The following is a 20,140-nucleotide window of genomic DNA, read 5'->3' on the forward strand; positions in this document are numbered from 1 at the left end:
GGCACCGTTCCAGTTACGCAATTTTAAGGCATGACATGTTAGGGATCTATTTACTCTACATAACATCGTCTTTTATATTTTACCAAACAATTTGATATTAAATTGTGTTTTTGTGCATTAAAACACATTAAATGGTATTTTTTCCCAAAAAATTGTGTTTGAAAAACCACTGTGCAAATATCACTTGACATAAAACTATGCAAAACCATCACATTATTTTCTATGGTTTCTTCCTAAAAAATATATAATGTTTGGGGGTTCTAATTAGTTTTCTAGCAAAAAAAATTAAATTTTTACATTTAGGAGAGAAATGTCAGAATAGGCTTGCGAGGCAAGTGGAAAAACTGTAAAACCAGGGCCTTTTCATGTTGGAATGGTTTATTCCTGTCATGTAGTGCACTTCTCAAAAAGGTCAACCTACACAGAAAAAAAATGGAGGCTTCTTAAAATGCTAGCTTACTGGCTACCATAGTGACCCACTTCAATTCTCTAAATCACTGACCCAGAACACATACACAGGTCAAGACTGTGGGGTTGATTTATGAAAGCTGGGGAGCGCAAAATCTGGTGCAGCTCTGCATAGAAGCCAATCAGCTTACAGGTTTTATTGTCGAAGCTTAACCACTTGCTGACTGGCCTCTGTGTATTTACTGTGGCTGTGTGGCTCTATTGTGCAAAACGACGTACCTATACATCGTTTCGTTCAGTAGCCACTAGAGGGCGTGATCATGCCAGATCGCAATCAGATTGGCTAGCGGGGATGTGAATCAGCGGGTCCGGAGGACCCCATGTCTGCCAGCCACCCGCAATCATCCCCGGAGAGGCAGAACGGTAGTCTGCCTATGTAAACAAAGCAAACTGCTGTTTCTGCAAGGGGACAAGATGGAGGAACCCGGATCTTTGTCTTCCCCCAATCAGTGCACACCTCCTCCCCCCCACAGATATTAAGCACCCCTTAGGGACACATTTAACCCTTTGATCACCCCTGATGTTAACCCCTTTCCTGTTAGTGTCGTTAGTACAGTGACAGTGCATTTTTTTTAGCACTGATCACTGTATTACTGTCACTGGTCCCCAAAAAGTGTCAAAAGTGTCAGTTCGATGTCCAATTTGTCCGCCGCAATGTTGCAGTCCCACTAAAAATTGCTGATCACCACCATTACTAGTAAAAAATAAATAAATAAATAAATAAAAATTCCATAAAAATATTGCATCGCTTGTAGACATTATAACTTTTGCGCAAACCAATTGCTTATTGGGATTTTTTTTTACCAAAAATATGGAACAGAATACATATTCGCCTAAATTGATGAAAAAAAAAATAGATTTTTTACATTTTCTTTATTGACTGTGTTTTATAGCAGAAAGTAAAAAAATATTGTTTTTTTTTTTTTTTTTTTTTTAATAGTTGATCTTTTTTTGTTTATAGCGCAAATAAATAAAAACTGCAGAGGTGATGAAATACCACCAAAAGAAACCTTTTATTTGAGTACAGCGTTGCACGGCTGCACAATTATCAGTTAAAGTAATGCAGTGGCTTATCGCAAAAAACTGCCTGGTCATTAAGGGGGTAAAACCTTCGGGTTCAGAAGTGGTTAACTGAGCAAGCTGAAGTTAGAAGCTGATTGACTTCTAGTAGTAGTAAATCAACCTCTGTATATTTTTTCGCAGGCTGGTGATTTAATAAATAGTAAGGCCAGGGAATCCACATAGAAGCCAGCCAACTAATATTTGCAGAAGGAGGTCAGGGGTGGATCTACCCACAATTCTCTCATGATTTAATTTCTGATGGTGGCTTTCCTTGTAATACTTCTCGGAATTTGCCACATACTATTTACACGGTCTTAACTATATCCTGTAATCATTTGTTTAATATGAATTCTGGGAAAGCATGTGTCTTTCTGTTGAGCACTTAAAGTAGAACCCTAGCCAAAAATAACAAGATAATAATTGATGGCCTACAAAAGATAAAATAACAAACCAGCTGATGCTTTATTATTCATCCTCAATCTAGAGATATCCCCTGCAGTACTTTTTCCTGCTGCAAGATATCCTGAGTTTGATGGCCAGGATTATCTATCCAGGTCATCCTGGTCCTGCCCCAGCCTGTGACTGAACAGTGAAAAGAGAGGCAGCAAAGTGATGAGCTCATCTCGTTGTCACTCTGCTTTCTCTTCCTATCAGCATGATTCTTGTCATTACATGATTAAAGGCAGAAGTTTTTTTTTTTTTTATCTTAATGCATTCTATGCATTAGGATAAAAAAAAAAAAAACCTTCTGTGTGCAGCAGCCCCCCTCAGCCTCCCTAATACTTACCTGAGCCCATCTTTATCAAGCGAAGTTGCAGGAGTTTCACAGCTACCTGGAACTCCCCTCTTCATTGGCTGTGCAGCATGATTGGCTCCCGCTGCTGTCAATTAAAGTCAGTAGGCCAATCAGGGGAAAGAGGAGGCAGGGCTGGGTAGCGGCTCCGTGTCTGAATGGACACAGGGAGCTGTAGCTTGGCTGGGGTGTCCCCATAGCAAGCTGTTTGCTGTGGGAGCACTCATCAGGAGGGAGGGGCCAGGAGCACCAAACAGGGACCCAAGAAGAGGAGGATCTGGGCTTCTCTGTGCAAAACCAACTGCAAAGAGCAGGTAAGTATGACATGTTTGTAATTAAAGAAAAAAAAAATAGAGACTTTACAATCACTTTAACTTCATGTGCTGATGTTTCCATTCATGCCTTGCTGTACAAGGACTACAAAAGGCCAACATCAGGTCAAATTCAATTTCAGCAGTGCTTGAATTAATGCTGTATTAATGATTACAATGCAGCATTTATTTTCTGACTTTGATATCTAGAATTCATATTTCAAACATATGTAAAACCTTTTTTTTTTTGTCTTTTTGTTTTTTTATTGTAAGATTTTTAATCTTATCTGTGTCCCACTGAGGACATTACCCTACCCTACTGTCCTGGAGCCATATAAGAAAATCTCTGTTGGATGATTGTCACTAGAACAGTTGTCCTTGTCGAAAGATTTTCTCTCTAATCATGTTCTGGTGACAGACTGTCTCGGTGACAACGGTCAACAGAAGAAATGTTGTTGGCCAATCTCACCAGTGGGACACAAAGAAAAGAACCTGACAGGGGCTTTAACCGTCTTTACTTTATCCAAAAGTAAGGCAAAAAAGTTTTTGGTAATAGATACACCTAAGACTGGGTACACACGTAAAAGCTTTTTTTCGTTCAACTTAGCAGGCTGAACAGAAAAAACTGAGAGGCACTAACAGAGATGCATTGTTATTGCAGTGATCTCCCTTGCAGCCTCGCTGTGCCTTTGTGTTCTAACAGGGGGACTATACATCCACCAGAACACACTGATCATTGGCTGTCCACACTAACCAGATGTTGGTTTTCCAGCATGTCCCTTCTACAAAAGTTGGTCATTGGCTGTCTGCACTAACCAGATGCTGGTTTTCCAGCATGTCTCTTCAACAAAAGTTGGTCGGTAGGCCAGCTTCTGTCAGAAGGACGGCTTTACACACTGACCCAGTGTCGGTCAGTTCCCGTTGAGCTGACCAATAGCGACTGATATTTAGCCCGTGATTACTTAGCCTTTTAAGAATGGGCAATTTTAGGACATTGAATGAGACACAAGCCCTGTAAAGGCTCTGCATCTCCATCCCTGTGATAGAAATAAGGAAAAAAGATTGGGACTTTGAATGAGGTGCGTGAGAACAACCGGCCCTAAGTAAACCATACTAACCGACCAGTCTGCTAACAAACCAAATCAACCTGTCTAACAATGTAGGTTAAAAGCAGGGGTTTAGTTAACACACATTTGCAAACACATGTGTAAGCTGCAAGGCCCCTTCACGGCACCCTGTATCACTTTCAGTCCTAACAATACTAATTTATAAGTGTCTCCACAGTGGGAGCACATGCTAGTTAATGGATAGATGAGGGACAGGTGGGCATGGAGATAGCCCAAGCCTGCTCCAACCTGCCCCCATCTATGACTGGCCATCAATGTATATTGCAAAATCAAAGGTAAATCCAATCCAATGGCTATGTGATAGCCACAGGGTTGAAACTAACAATGAACGGCTGAGGAGCATGCACCTCCATCCCGGATTGTATGTTAAGAATGGTGATTACTTAGCCTAAACCACAACAGGTTTGTTTACGATTTATATATAATATAAAATAATATAATATATAAATATACATATTTTTTTTTCTAGTTCATTTGGAAGGCAGCGGTAACGTCACAGTGATCTTACAAGCATTATCCTCATCCAGTTCTGTTGGAAATTGGTCTAATGGCAATATTAGCTGCAATGGAAGCCCTTTGTTTCAAAATCCATTTCAGAATGGAAATCGATTGCAAGCACAATGGATATCACCGGAAAATATAACATCTGTTAACATAACGTGAGTAGTCACACTTTGATGAAAAACTCTATTAACTCCAAAAGCTCAATAAATGAAACCGATATAAAATCCAAAAACAAAATTTGAATATATTGCAGCTTACCAATCTATAGATGTAGAGGCTGCAATAGTTTTCTTTTTGATTTTTTTACTTGATTTACCTTGGTGATCCAGCCCAGTCAAAAACTTCCTATATTAGAATGTCTCCACTCTGGATGGAAACATTGTTAGTCTGAGGGGAGGGTAGTGTTAAGCCTCGTACACACGATTAGATTATTCAATAACTTTTTGTCCATTTTTTGTTGCATGCTAGTCTTGAAAGTGATGTGCTTACTTTCATTACAAAATTCACGTACGACAGAATTCAACTTCAGAAGTGATGTGATGTGTTCAATTGTTTTGTATGCATTCTTTTGTTTCCAAGCATGCATAGTCTTGCTCTTATGATTTTTGTTGAACAAAAACTGTACTATCAAAATTGGAAGTTGTGTTCACGTACAATAAAAATTTTATAACCTGCACATCCAGTTTTTTTTCGTACGAAAATTCGTAATTGGCTGTCGAAAGCACTTTACTAACGATCCAAAAATTTGCAGATCGTTCGTCGGATGAAATTGTACTTCTGATTTTCTTTTTGTGTGTACAGGCCTTTAGACTATCAAAATTAAATGGAATTGACTAACAAATTGAAGCTTAATTTCAGCTAACATTTCTTTTTTTTTTTAACATTTTATAAGCTGTTTCAGCAAAATGTTTTTTTTTTTCTTTTGGGATAAAGTTTTTACATACTAAATAAATAAAAGCTGACCATTGTAAGCAATTTTGTCAGTGTTAATTGGTTTGTCTCAACCCTCTAACTGCTACTTCGTCCACCACGAATCACTGACGGTCCACCACGGACCACCGGATCTGTTGAATTAAACTGAAAAATAACATACTGGCTTGATCACCAGGTGAAAATAAGGGAAAAAATCCTAAAAAAAGAAGACAAATGCAGCTAACACATCCAAGAATTTGTGAAATACAATTTAATACATTTTTGTTTTTGGGTTTAAAACCTGCTTTAAACTTAAAATATATCCAAAGTTTTTTTTTTTTTTTTTAATTTGTAAGGATAAGGATTTGTGGTAAGGATTTGATTTATTGTTAGGTTTTTATTGCTGTCTGTGTTCTTGTTAGGGTCCTTATTCTGATCACCAATGTCACCAGGAATGAATGTGAGGGTAAATCCAAAATTTTGAGATGCCTCCAGAACAAGAATAAAAGGGAAATCATCCAATGGGGTCATTTTTCCCATGAACATTTTAATAACATTCTCCTTACTACTAGCAATGTGTGAACAAGACTCAACTTTGTTCAATAGAAAGATAGCACTTTCACATTTTGGATATGCTGTCTTTTCACCATTTTTTATGTATGAAAGTTTGAATGGGAAATGTTAAAAAAAAAAAAATTTGAGAAAAAACTATGTCCAATGCTATCTAATTACAGTATGGCCAAGAGTTTTGGGGCACCTGACAATCACACATACATGAGCATTTTAAAATAATGGGCGTTAATATGGATTTGAGCCCTATTTGGCTATAACAGCCTCAGATCTTTGGGGAAGGCTTATCACAAGATTTTGGAGTGTCTGTAGGAAAATGTGCACCTTCAGCTAAAAGACCTCCGAAATCAAGTTCTTCTGTGCAATAGAAGGACCTGGCTCACAACTGGCATTCCAATTCATGTCAAAGGTGTTAAGTAGAGGTGATGTCAGGGCTCTGTGCAATTCACTCAAATTTCTCCACACCAAAATCATGAAATCATGTCCTAATTGAACTTGCTTTGTACACTGTACACAGGAGTGCAGTCATGCTGGAACAGAAAATGGACAACCAACCTCTCAAACTGTTGCCACAATGTTGCCAGCACACAACTGTTTAAAATGTCTTTGTATGCTGTAGCAAAAACAGTACCCTTCACTGCAAATACCTGAACCTTATCATTTTAAAGGGTCTACTCTGGCCATATAGGGGTTGATTTACTAAAGGCAAATAGGCTGTTCACTTTGCATGGGAAGCTGCACTTTGGGAGGTTATTTTCCCAGCGCTTAGTGAAGGTAGTGAACTTTCACTTTGCAAAGAACACCCAATCACGTGCCTGCACATGATTAGATGATAGAAGTCAGCAGAGCTTCACTCCATTCTGTAAAGGAGAAGTATAGCCAAAGCTATTTTGGCTATACTTCTCCTGTAGGTCACAGGAGTGCAGTTCGTTCTGCACTCCTGTGACCCCTTTTAGCCTACTGCCAGCTAACTTTACCCCACTGCCAGCTAACATCACTCAGCCGATCAAGGCTCAGGAAAGATCCTGAACTTACAGTTTGGATTCCCCAGATGACTGGACCGGCAGCTGGCTCAGCTTCTCAGTGAGCTGCTAGTAGATTGAGCCAGCCTCTTCCACCCCCTCCACAGCCCAGAGAGCCAGGGAAAGATGGAGGGGCAGAGCAGAGAGCCTGACAGTCACCTATTCTCTGCTCACTGAAGGCTGAGAACTGATTGATTAGCGGTCTTGGATCGCTCAGTTCCCAGTCTTAACCTCCCTGGCGGTATCCCCGAGCGTGACCCGGGGTGGATGTGCAGAGAGCGCAGCGGTGTCTCTTACCTTCTCCTGGCGATCCAGCGATGATCTCTCATTGCTGTGACCGCCAGCCGAGAGTCCCGCCGCTCGTCCGTCGGTGTGATGACTTCCTAGTTCCGTTCCCTGCAGCAGCAATGCTGCATGGGAGCGGACCTGGGAGGGAAATTCAAACGTTGCACAAAACACAAACACATTTTATATATATATATATATATATATATATATATATATATATATATGCACACACACACACACATATATATATATATATATATATATATATATATACCTATATACACACACACACATATATATATATATATATATATATATATATATATATATATATATATATATATACACACACATATATATATATATGTATATATACATACACACATATATATATATATATATATATATATATATATAACGCATGAATTATAATCTAATCAATAATATCATTTTATTATATATATTATATATTATATAATAAAATTAAATTATTGATTCGATTATAATTCATGCGTTTGTGTTTCAAATTTATCACATCTGGGATGTCTACTAAAGTCTTGTTTTGGTCAGGTTTAAGTCAGTAATTACTAAGAATTGTAGGCCTATAATACATAACGCCAAATTTCCATGAAAAAAATTGTACCGCTTTGGTACATAATTCCTGACATAATCATACCGCCAGGGAGGTTAAAAGCAGAGGGGGGACAGATGCAGCATCAACCTAGGTGAGTATAATTGCACTCTGCAAATGCAATTGCTCCAGAGCTTAGTAAATTAGGTAAATCTTCACTTTGCAAAGAATACCCAATCACGTGCAAGGAAAATTTAAAAAAAATAAAACATTTTTTGCTTGCACATTATTGGATGATGGAAGTCAGCAGAGCTTCTTCACATTTACTAAGCTCTGGAGCAACTTCTCATGTAGAGTGCAATTGCACTTTGCGAAGTGCACAGTCGATTTGCCTTTAGTAAATGTACCCCTTATGCTGGCCATACACTAGCCGAAATATCGGGCAAACTCGTTTTTGAAAAAATGAAAAATCGTTCAATAGACATAAATGAATTCAGTTTGGTCACATATGCCTAGTGCAAACAGGTCGGCCGAGAAACACATTAATCTTTCAATTTATCGTTCGTTTATCGATCGGCCGGCAGATTTTCAAAACTGTTCTTTCGATTTTTCGGCTCTGTAAAGTTGAAAACGATTTTCTATTTGTGCTCATTCACTGGAGGAAAAACGGACAATTGGACCAAATGACAGATTTTCGAACGATTTTTCGCAGGTGTATGGCCAGCATTAGAGTCCATTTATGCTTTTCCGTAGATGTGTTTAAAATCCATATACACCACATGCTACCTGTGGTTATGTGTGAATTGGTCTTTATGGTTATGCCTGAGTTCAAATAACTAAAATTATTGCTACTGGGCACTAGTACAGCCATCAACCTGCAACCAAATAAACAGTTTAAATCAGATTTAACATATCTGGTGTTTCTGTGTGCTAATAACATGCCTACATATAAATAAAACTCAACTTTTTTCTTTTTTATTTCTTATTTTTAGTGCTCACATACGCAGTGCCAATGGTACTTTCATTGTTTCCAGAACATTAAGTCAAGGTAAGTTAATGTTTTACAGAAGCGTTCCTACCTGTCCACAGGCCCTACCAACAGTACATGTATTTTGGATATCTTAAAAAAAAAAAAGGAAATGTAGTTAATCATTTTGTGCTCCAGAAAGGTAATCCTCAGGCAGGTGGGTCTGAGAATCTGTGGTCTGTGACCATTTAATTTCACATTAGGAATATGTGAGGAGAAGGGCTACATTATTTGCAGATGTAAAATGTAGTGTACAGCTTCTTGCACATAATGCTCCTATTTGAGCATCTATTTTTTCAGACTGTTTTTTGTATGTATTTGCACGTATTTACGCGCATTTTCACATATATTTGACGCAAATGCACCAAAACTTATTCTCGCGTTTTTTGTTCTGCACAACATGTAAATAGGCATTTCCGCACGTTTTGTGTGCATTTCCGTGTATTTGTGCGCATAATGTGTAAATTACTGACCAAAAAAAGCAGATTTTTCTATTTGTTCTTTTTACTGAAGAATGCATGGCGCTTGTTTATGCTTGTGTGCATAGGCACATTACAATTAATGGGTTGTATTTTAGCTCAGTAAAAGAAAAAGCTGTACTAAGCATATATATATATATATATATATACATATGTGTATATATATATATATATATATATATATATATATATATATATATATATATACACATATATATATACACGCAAACACATATATTTATTTATTTATATTCTTTCAAGGTGCACTTACCCGACCCTTTTTCTTTTTCTTGCACATTTCTACTACTAAGTACTGCATTCCAAAAATGTGCAGATTTACAATAGGAAATTTGAGGGACTGCAACATCAACATACTATATGACATTTATTACTTTTATTACTAACTATTTAATAATTTGTAGGTATACGCCTATATACTGTGCAGTGTATATATATATATATATATATATATAGATACATACATACAAAATACATATATATACAGTATCTATCTATATATATATATATATATATATATATATATATATATATATATATATATATATATATATAGATACATACATACATACAAAGTACATATATATACAGTATATATATATATATATATTTCTCTTTATTTGCAAAAATGAGAAAGCATAAGCCAATGTTTTGGGTTTGGGATCATGTAGGATCCCGCACTCAAAGTGATCATGTGCCTGACACTCTCTATTTCCTTTCCACCATACATAATTCTTCTGACACTGCTTGTAACAAAACTGAGTTCCTATAGCAGAGAAAGGGAATTTACCCCCTGGGACTGCCCATGGGTGTAGCCAGATTCTTTTTCTGCCTAGTGTCCTACTCCTGTAGGGGGCAGTATAACCCAATGGTCAAGAAGATAAGGAGCTGTGTCAACCAGTGAACATCAGAGAAATGCATTTTGCGGTAGGTCAAAAATGCCATTTATATAAAAAAAAAAAAATAATAATAATTTAATAGAGCTGTAAAAATAATTGCATACTTAGGCAAGCCATAGAAGGTGCAAAATTTCTTTCCTGCAACCATGCATTGCAGGAAAGAAATTCACAGGATTCCCCCATCAACACAGACAGTGATGTCCGGGGAATCCCTCCTGTTGAGAAATTGTATTCTCCTAGTAGGGGGGACTTTCCCCACCGGGAAAAGACAGTGGATATTGCTAGCGGCTATAGCATCTGCTAGTGATAATCGCAAGTAAAGTCCAAGAGGCTGGACTTAAGTTGATCAATCGATCAGCTTGGTACATTCAGCCTGCCCATACACGATTCAAACCGTCTATGGCCAGCCTTAGCGTATCCAGGTGAATTATAACTTGTTTTGTTCAGGACAAATTGGGCCTTCATTTGGTGGCAAATGTTGATGGGTATCTCCTGCTTTTTATAATAATATTAAAACTGACTTAAATAGTAAAAAAAAAAAAAAAAAATAGCAGTATATTGTTTGCCATTACCATGACCCACAACCAAATACAAAAAATACTCCCACTCCTGACGTTCACGGCAATTCATATAAGTGCCTAACATAAAACTTAAAACCCACACTGAACTCTGACCGCAACCCTAAACTTTGACACTGACCCTGACTTCCCGTGTGGACACAGGTACATGTATATGTGGAGCCTCAGAAGAAGACACAACTCTGTGCCACCCACAGCTCAGCAGCAATTAATTTAGGCTAGGAACACTAAATTATAGAGCAGAGTTACTCTTCTATTGGCTTGGACTAAACAGGCCAGCCTTGGCTCCTCACATGCATCTGTGAACCTGTCGCTATTTCACTAGTTTTCCTTTACTGGACCACTCTTGTTAGGTCCTGGCCACTGCAGACCGAGAACATCCCACAAGAGCTGCAATTTTGGAGTTTCTCTGCCCTAGTTGTCTGACCATTACAAGTTGGCCCAAAGTAGCTCAAATCCTTATACTTGCCCATTTTTTCTGCTTTCAACACATCAACTTCAGGGACAATATGTTCACTTGCTGCCTAATATAGCCCACCCACTTCCAGATGTCATTGTAACAAGATAATAATGTTATTGATTTTAAATGTCAGTTGTCATACAATTATGGCTAATCAGTGTATATTGTGAGTTAGCAATAGCCCTAGCAATAGCATTAACCCTGTTTAGACACAGATAACAGCCAACTATTGCCTTGACCTATTTTCTCTTCAGGCGGCAAAGTGATGGCTATATGTCTCACCTGATATTAAATTGACTTCAGGGAGAAGTGTATTCCTAGAGTCAACTTAGAGGTTCCAGAATGTATAAAACAGAGTTCTAAGTGGGATGTAAACCCCAAATCCCAGATCTCCAGGGTCTCTGTTAGTCATTCTTATGTATACATTCATACATAATATATACGTAGCGCTACCCCCTCAGCCACTAGATTTTGGGTCCCTCTTCTTCTACACAGCCAGGCAACATGCATTTTCCAACTCTCACACGAAGACTGAAATCAGTCCATGGGCTTGTTTTTGTTGTTTTATGGGGGGCAGTTTGGATGGGAAATAGGGATTATGGGATGTCCAACTTGACTTGATAGAACAACACAAGGACAACTTCCTTCACTATGTACACTACAAAAATAGCAACTCCTGGACTGTATTCCCACTGGAACAATAACAGTCTCTCTAGAAATGAAAGTAAGAATTCTCCTTGTAGGGGCTCTGTGTTCCCTCTCTTGAAAATATCAGCCCATATGGCTGAACTGTAAAGTGTCCCAGGACAAGGAATTGGGTTTAGCTGTTGGCAATGTCCCTGGGAAGCTTGCTGGATATTGCATCTGTCAGCCTTCTCTCTTTTAGGCCCCTTGGGTGTAGTCTGTGGACAAGACTGCTGTTCAGGGCTCCTGCTGTCCAGGTCTACCTATGCTATCCAAAGTGTCTCCTAAAAGAGACTGAAGGCTAGTGGACATACCTTTCTTCAGCTTCACTCCTTCCTCAGCTCCCATTAAGGAGGCAGAGCCCTCTTAGCCCAAGGGCCCCCTCCCAAGCTCCACGACACAGCCTCAGCACTCCATCTTCCACACGATAACAGCCTGCCCTGGCCAGGCTCCACCATATTTATGGGCTGACACAACCACTCTGCCTGGCCTCTTGCCTGGGGATTGATCAGATTCCCATAAATATGCAGATCATAGCCTCATCCCCTCTGTCCACTAGCTTCTAGAAACTTCCAATAGCTTCTAGAACCTCAGGGAAGTACCAGAGGCCTGACCCATAGACCCCTCTAGCCTGACCTACAATAACCCTAACCACTTAACAGACTACTGTGAGTTAGAAATACATTTTCTTCACACTAGACTGTACATTAGAGGGTGCTACATATATTTATTTAGAATTTTTTTAAATTATGATCTAAACATTCTTTTCTCTTCCTTATAGAAACCATCAGTCCGACAGCGACTGCAAATAATACAACAATTGGTAAGTTAAATTTAATGGAAGGAGAAGTGAATTGAGGTTAATGTGGACTTTCATGATACCATACAAAGGCTTGACATGATCATTAGATTAAAATTAAACTTTATTCCATAAACATATTAAAACATACACATGTCTAAAAAATAGACAGAAAGCACTGTGTCCTAAACATTTGGCTTCATAAAATCACAGATGGAATGACTTTTGGGAAGTAACCATTGTCCATTTTAGCAAATATCATCTGAGTGTTGGACGCTTGACATGTTTCGCAGGGAGCCCACCGCTTCTTCAGGAGCTTATAGCACAGTATTATAGAGCAATTATCACATTTAATGCTGTAATACAGAATAATAAGAGTAATCAGTTCAAGTTACAGACTGTAATAAAATTGTGGTGAAAACCCATGCATGCTCTTCTACCAGAAGTGAGGCCACCCGCAAGAAACCAAAAGGCACACGTCTGTCCCTGCCAATGCGGGAATCCGACCCAATAGGGGGGCACACAGTCCCTTGTCTAACAAAAAGGTGATATAGGTAATATATTGAAAAAATATATGAATTCAAACAAAACATTTTTGATAAAATTGGTGTTTACAAAAATATATATTGTAACGCACCGTGCTGAACATTTGAGTTAGGTCGGATATGGCAGGATACTATTTATTTTCATATTGATTACTCCAACATGTAATGAAGGCAGAGGCAACAGCTGCAATGTAATAAGCATAAGACACTTTATTGAAATAAAAACAATCCTCACTACATCAAAGTAAGCAACTGAAGATAGATCCTCTCGCATAAGCAGCCCTCTCCACATCTAAACCCTGGCACCATGCCAAACACTCAGCTGTTGGGAACACAGCGAGTGAGCCACAAGCTGTACGTCACTAGCTCCTCCTACGCATTGCGTCACAGACACGTGACTTCCTCAGGATTCCTTCATCCACCTCGCTTGTGTGGATGGAGACATCTATTCAATTTTTGTGATCCTTGAATGCCCAGCCTAAAGCTAGCTATAGAAGGCACGGTTTTCTTTCCTGTAACCATGGGAAACCTCCCTGTGGAGCTATTGTGTTCTCCTAGTAATGTCGTGTGAGGAGCTGTCCTTCCCAGGAAAACACAGTGATTATTGCTAGTGGCTATAGCGGATGGCAATAATAACATGAAAAATCTGACATGCTGCTTGTACCCAAGTTGATCAATTGATCAACTTGGTTACAATCAGCCCACCCATACATGGTTCAAATCTCGACTGTTTCTTGCTGAACCAGTCAAGATTCAGATTGTAAACGACAACAAAACAAGGGCGCACCGGCCTAGTGCATTATCTCTTAGACAGGTTTATTATAATAATAGATTAAAAATACTCACAAACGAGTTTCTTGATAAAAAGCACATCAAATAGAATAAAATCCTCAGCAACAAGATCGGGATTGAATCGTCCCCTGATCGTCAATCCCTATCTTGTTGCTGAGGATTTTATTCTATTTGATGTGCTTTTTATCAAGAAACTCGTTTGTGAGTATTTTTAATCTATTATTTTAATAAACTTGTCTAAGAGATAATGCACTAGGCCGGTGCGCCCTTGTTTTGTTGTCGTTTATAGTGTTTTCCGGACCACCCTGGTCCAGCTAGGGGCTGCAAGGCTGAAGTATTATCAAGTTGCCGTGTCATCTGTTCTCATCTACAAGCCTACAGTCAGGTTGGACTAGAGGATTGCACCACTCAGAGCGCAGGGAATAGGTGCTGCATCGACAGTACATTTACGTGTAAGATTCAGATTGTCCATGGCCGGCTTTACGCTAGCTGAGACCACTTCTCAACTTATAGATTGGACTATGAAAAAGCAGTAGCAGACTGATATAGTCATCCCTCAGCTGTCTGGAGTTTTACTGTCAACACTTGTACTCCAGCACACCAGAAACATTGTAAATACATCCTATATTCTTGTACAACCTTGTACATGGTCATACACTGACTAAAACAGTAATAAATAAGGTCAATGCCAGTTTATACAACTGATCCATTAAGGCTGAATTCACACTATGTGCAGTGACCTGCATTTTACTGCAGTGTTAAATGCCGGTCATGGCAAGGACACACCAAAATCAATTGTTTTCTATGGGGTTGCGTTACTAAAACAGGAGTGTGCAAAATCTGGTGTAGCTCTGCATGGTAGTCAATCAGCTTCTAACTTCAGCTTGTTAAAGAGGTTGTAAACCTCCGATTTTTTTAAAAAAAAAACGAACACCTGAAAGAAAAACACATAATGAGCTAGTATGCATCGCATACTAGCTCATTATGAAATACTTACCTAAGAACGAAGCCCCACAGTGCCGACCGCTTACCTGTCCATGGACGACATGTTCTGTCGCCCTTCTTCCTGGTTTGCGGCATCCGTCCATCTGATTGGCTGGAGCCGCAATGACGTCACTCCCGCGCGTGCGCGCGGGAGCCGACGGTAATGCCACGGGGCTCTGAAGGCACGAGCGGCCGTTCCTTCAGAGCGCATGCGCCAGTGATGTCACTGGCTGCATGCAAAGTAAATATCTCCTAAATGGTAAATGTTTAGGAAATATTTACAGTGCCTATAGGTAAGCCTTAATATACGCTTACCTTTAGGTACAAGTTGTAGAGGAGCGTTTACTTCCTCTTTAAATTAGGCACGGAAGCTGATTGGTCTCTATGCATCGCTCCACCAGATTTTGCACTCTCAACCCCTGTGTTTCCCCATTCACACTGCAATGCAGCCCAGGGCAGATGTGCTGCAATTTATCACAGTGCACTGTACATGACCGCATGTTACTGTACAGCAGCACAGTGCATCGCTCTGTTGTACAGTGGCACGAATGAAGTGTACTTTTGTACACTTCAAATAAAGTTCAGTGAAAACAAAAAATAGGGAGCTATGTGATGTGCTGAATCATGAACCACACCACCCCCTACTGCAGCCAGAATGGACAGGCGGAGAGGAATCCACTGCGGTTTACCTCTCTGGCAGCTGTCTGTTCTGTATGTATTAGCCTCAAAACAGGCTTGACTTGAACAGGCAGTACTGGTTTTTGTACATCTGTAGAAGTGCCATTTTTTTTTAAAGTATGGATGTTGTTAGTGGACATATGTGGTTCTTAGAAGATTACAGAGGTTTACATTATGAAAACTTTGTATCAGGATATGCAGTGAGCATACTAATATTTACTTTAAGCTACATGAAAAACATGAACATTTTTCTTTTATTTTGTAATTTCAGCACCAAGCACCAACAACAGCACAGCCAACACTTCAACCACAGGTATGTTTATAAAAGAAAAGCAAAGGCCCTTTTCACACTTGTGCGACTTGTCCTGCGACTTGGGACTGCAAAGTTGCATGACAAGTCCTACCCTATGATTTCCAATGAGTACCATTCACTTCAAGTCACAGCAGCTTCAAAGTAGTCTCTGCACTACTTTGGTTCGACTTTGATGCGACTTGAAGTCCATAGACCTCAAGATTACACAGGCATTGCTTCAAGTCACGTCAAAGTTGCACGGCACAATCGCGGCAAAGTCGCATGACTTTCAGGTCGTATAAGTGTGAAAGGGGCCTAAATAGCAACTTTTATATTTTTAATAATTAGACTAGACCTATGCTTTGCCAGTGCCATATCATTACCCCCAGTAGCATATAGTTCACCCCCCCCCCCCCCCGCCGCTCAGTTCAACCACTAGGAGCAAAGGAAATACCTATGGCTTTTAATGTATGTGACTTGCTCCAGTTGGGCTTGCTGATTGGCCCAGCGCTGTCACAAGTTGATGGAAAGAAAAATAAGCTCCTTACGGATGGCTTACAACTTACACAGGACTTCCTATTTACACTCCAATTGGGTGAAAGGAAAAGAGGGGGATCTAAATAAAGGTGAGTATGTTCTGCAGGGAAAGTGGCATTAAAACCCGCTTCTTTGCACTGCATGGACAAAGCATTGGTTTACACCATGGGTGTCCAACCTTTTGGCTTCTCTGGGCTGCATTGAGTGTAGAGAAATTTTCCTGGGCCGCATATAAAATATTTACTATAGTTAAGGTATATAAGTAATAAAACGCTGCTTCGTCCTTCCTGTGCTAAAGCCCCCCCAGCACTAATTTAACACAACTAGTGGATGATCCCCTCCGAGGCAGCCTCTGTGGCGGTGCCCCCGACTCGACTTCCTTCCTCCCCAGCAGAAAAAGAAAAATGTCAAGGGGCAGTGGGCCGCATTGCCTGCGGGTTCTGGGCCGCATGCGGCCCCAGGGCCGCAGGTTGGACATGCCTGGTTTACATCATGGTTTTGAGCTGCTGTATTTTTTTAATTTCCTGACATAGGAAGAACAGCTAATGGGAAAAAATGTATCCAAAATATTATATTATATTATATTATAATCTCATATCAAATTACACAAATATACTTAATATATTGTAGCTTATCAATCCTTAGGTGTGGTGGCAACATTAGAATCTTTATTCAGGCTTTTTTCCCTTCTTTTCACCTGGTGATCCTGCCAGTAACACACTTCAGGATCTTAGGGTGACAACTTGCCCACGCCGCACTGTATGTTTGAGGAGCATTTTCTCTCTAGGACAGAAAGTTTGTCTAAACGACCCCTCCATCTATATTACATAAGGAAGACAGCTTTTGTAGTTAACATTGATTGAGAATTCAGATGGGTGCAAAGAAAGTTACAAAGACACCACATTTCTGGCAGGACTAACAGGTATTTTCTGTAGTTGCAAAAAATGAATTTTGCTTGAAAAACTGAAAACCACTGTAGGCACAACATCTATTGTAAGCAATATTTTACATTCTTGTTCTTGGGTTTACAGCAGATACAATTCAAGGCAGTGAAAAATCACTAATCTAATGTGCATGACATATATGTAGAACTGCAAATAAAGCCAAATATTCATTACATTTATTTTTTAGTTTCAGCTTCAACGCCTGCAAAAACCACAAGTGCCAGTTCTGCAGTACAGACCAGTCTCCTAACTGTGGCTTTATTTCAGATCCTTGGCTTGCTTATCATCACAAGCAAGTAAATGTCCTGAAGACTTCCGTTCACCACTTACCCTGTATGGACATATTCAAAGCTGTACATATGTTTGTCACAACTCAATATTTTATGTAATGTCCTACAGTGCAACCAGCAGCTCAACCAATATAAATTATCTAAATTTTTATTGAACTCAAAACATTGATCATAGCAAGAAAGAATCACATTTTGGAGCTTATTGCAATATAACAGAGGGGGAAGTCAAATATGGTTTTATCTTTATCACTTTGATTTGCACTACAGAAATTAAACTAACGTGTGTTTAGTTGCTATGCATTTTACTGTGTAATGCACTTCTATAGAAAGCCTTATGGCCCTCCTGTACTTGTTTTTATCTATCAAGAAATGAATGAGAGAGAGTGGTTAGACCACTCCATTTGATGGAAAACACAACAGAAACTCACCTTGAACCTGCTTGGACTTTCAGAGCAAACATAGCCGAGGGGGAAATTGCTTCTTTAGTAATTTACTACTCTAACATATGCAGAAGAGTCAATACTGCTATCTCTGACTACATTAGTAATGGTAATGGATTGCAAAAAGTCTTAGTAGCAGAATGAGCACCTACACTGCCATCTATAATAAATATACTATGATTATTCTGTATTTTGTACATTTTTAAACAGATTCTTCCACTAAATTAAAAAAAAATTGCAAGTAAAGCACAGAAAAGTCAACTATTGAAAATCACATTATTTTTAGCTTATATACAATGTGCCTTTGACTTGCTTGAAAATCTGACTACTTCAGGAAGACTAATTTCCCCCAAACACACACACCTTGCACATCATAGTCCTCTCCTCTTCTGGGAGTTTCTAATTACTCTAAGTGCTGGCCCAGCTCCTCTGCCCATTCACTCTCCTCCCTACATATCCTTGTATGCAGCTGTCAGAGAGAAATGAAGGGAAATACTATGTTTTATAGAGTGTCAGTTGAGTGATAGTTTTACATCTGCTGAGGCTGGTGAAATCAAATAAAAGACCAGCATTAGATGTTCTCAGGTCAATTTAATGTTCCAACAAGGGAGGCTTTTATAGGTATATAATATGCCTGAAATACATTAAATGCATAAATTATCTTATGGGGACATTACTAATGAAATGAATGGTCTTGTAACATGTTCTCTTTAGAGAATGAAATGTTGAAGACACTGTGTTTGGTATTTTTATTAAAGCTAATCTCTAGGCAAATTTTTAAGAAATGTGCTCCAGCTTTGCTATAGGGCAGTGAAGGCGAACCTTGGCACCCCAGATGTTTTGAAACTACATTTCCCATGATGCTCATGCACTCTGCAGTGTAGTTGAGCATCATGGGAAATGTAGTTCCAAAACATCTGGGGTGCCAAGGTTCACCATTACTGCTATAGGGTTTTGCTTTAAGATGACGCCAGGTCTTTCCTTCACTAATTGAGCTATAAATGCTGGCTACTAAAAGTTCATGTGAAAGCATATCCCATTGAGGAGACCAGTAACCCTGGGTAGCTTTCTGTGCCCTGGGTGACCCATCTCTTTAACTTCCCCACTAGCTCTGCAGGAGGTGCCTATGTGATGTACTGTGCCCTACAGACTCCTCCTCCTTGCATCACTGGAAGAAGAGGCTCTTGACGTTGGGTTATGAAGATGATTTGATGATTTTTTTTTACCTATAGGAGCTAGATAAGCAGAAAATGAAACAAGCTGATTCTCTAAATAGGTCTTTAGAATAATAAATAGAAATGGGCTTTGAAAAAAAAAAAACTTGTGTTGTCTATATGCAATCTTTTATCTTTTATACTGGACAGAAACATGATAAAATAATAATTAAATTCTGAGATCTATCCAACTTATTTCAACATTAATCTATAAAAGAACAGTCTGTAATAGAAAATTGTATTGTTGCATTTTTTGCCAATTTACAGTTGATTTGGCTTTACATATAACTAATTTATTTACAGTCAACATACCAATTCAATATTTTATAAATTCACATTTTGAATTTTAGTGTGAAAACTGGAAATGTGTTTTCTAGATATGATCACTAAAATGTAAACCAGTTTGTATTTTGTTAGCTTTCCTTTATGCTAACACATCAATTATTGCCAGTGGTTAATATCTCCATTACTAAAAGTGTTGTTGTAATAATTAAGATTCAGAATATGAAAAAAATGAATAAAAATCTCATGAAAATATTTGTGTTTTTGTGTATAAATTGAGTCTTTTAAAACTGAAGCTTTGCATACTATTGGTTTTATTTAAATCAAATTTCGTTTTTTGATGCAGTGGGGGGAGGGTTAATGTCAGGTTTTTGTTACTGTCTGAGTCCCCATTGAGGACATTTTACCCACTTTCTGTCTTTGTTCAGGTGTCGCAGAAATAGGGAGTGAGAGAAAATCTTTACAATGGGGTCACAGATAAAAATAAAATCTTGCAGAAATGTTTAACTATAACTTCACTTTTGTTGAAAAAAAAAAAAAAAAATTCCCTTTGGGTGAATTATGTATATT

At 38.8% G+C, this 20,140-nt stretch overlaps 1 protein-coding gene and 1 long non-coding RNA gene across 2 annotated transcripts in view; both read left to right on the plus strand.

Annotated features, from left to right (window-relative positions):
- The window catches only part of LOC309568869 (uncharacterized protein), a 30,690-nt gene extending 12,372 nt beyond the window's left edge, over positions 1–18,318 (plus strand). The window contains exons 2-6 of the mRNA XM_082274653.1: positions 4,231–4,420; positions 8,621–8,729; positions 12,555–12,596; positions 15,843–15,884; positions 17,504–18,318. Of these exons, the coding sequence (XP_082130779.1) occupies positions 4,231–4,420; positions 8,621–8,729; positions 12,555–12,596; positions 15,843–15,884; positions 17,504–17,644 (524 nt within the window). The 3' untranslated portion in view covers positions 17,645–18,318. The remainder of the gene's footprint in view (positions 1–4,230; positions 4,421–8,620; positions 8,730–12,554; positions 12,597–15,842; positions 15,885–17,503) is intronic.
- Positions 18,319–18,686: 368 nt separating this feature from the next.
- Positions 18,687–19,825, plus strand: LOC309568578. The gene is made up of 2 exons (XR_014226029.1): positions 18,687–18,765; positions 19,049–19,825. It is a non-coding gene; the product is annotated as an uncharacterized lncRNA (long non-coding RNA).
- Positions 19,826–20,140: the final 315 nt, after the last annotated feature.

The sequence above is a fragment of the Pelophylax lessonae genome, assembly GCF_965119305.1.
Source record: "Pelophylax lessonae genome assembly, chromosome: 12".
NCBI classification, from domain to species: domain Eukaryota; kingdom Metazoa; phylum Chordata; class Amphibia; order Anura; family Ranidae; genus Pelophylax; species Pelophylax lessonae.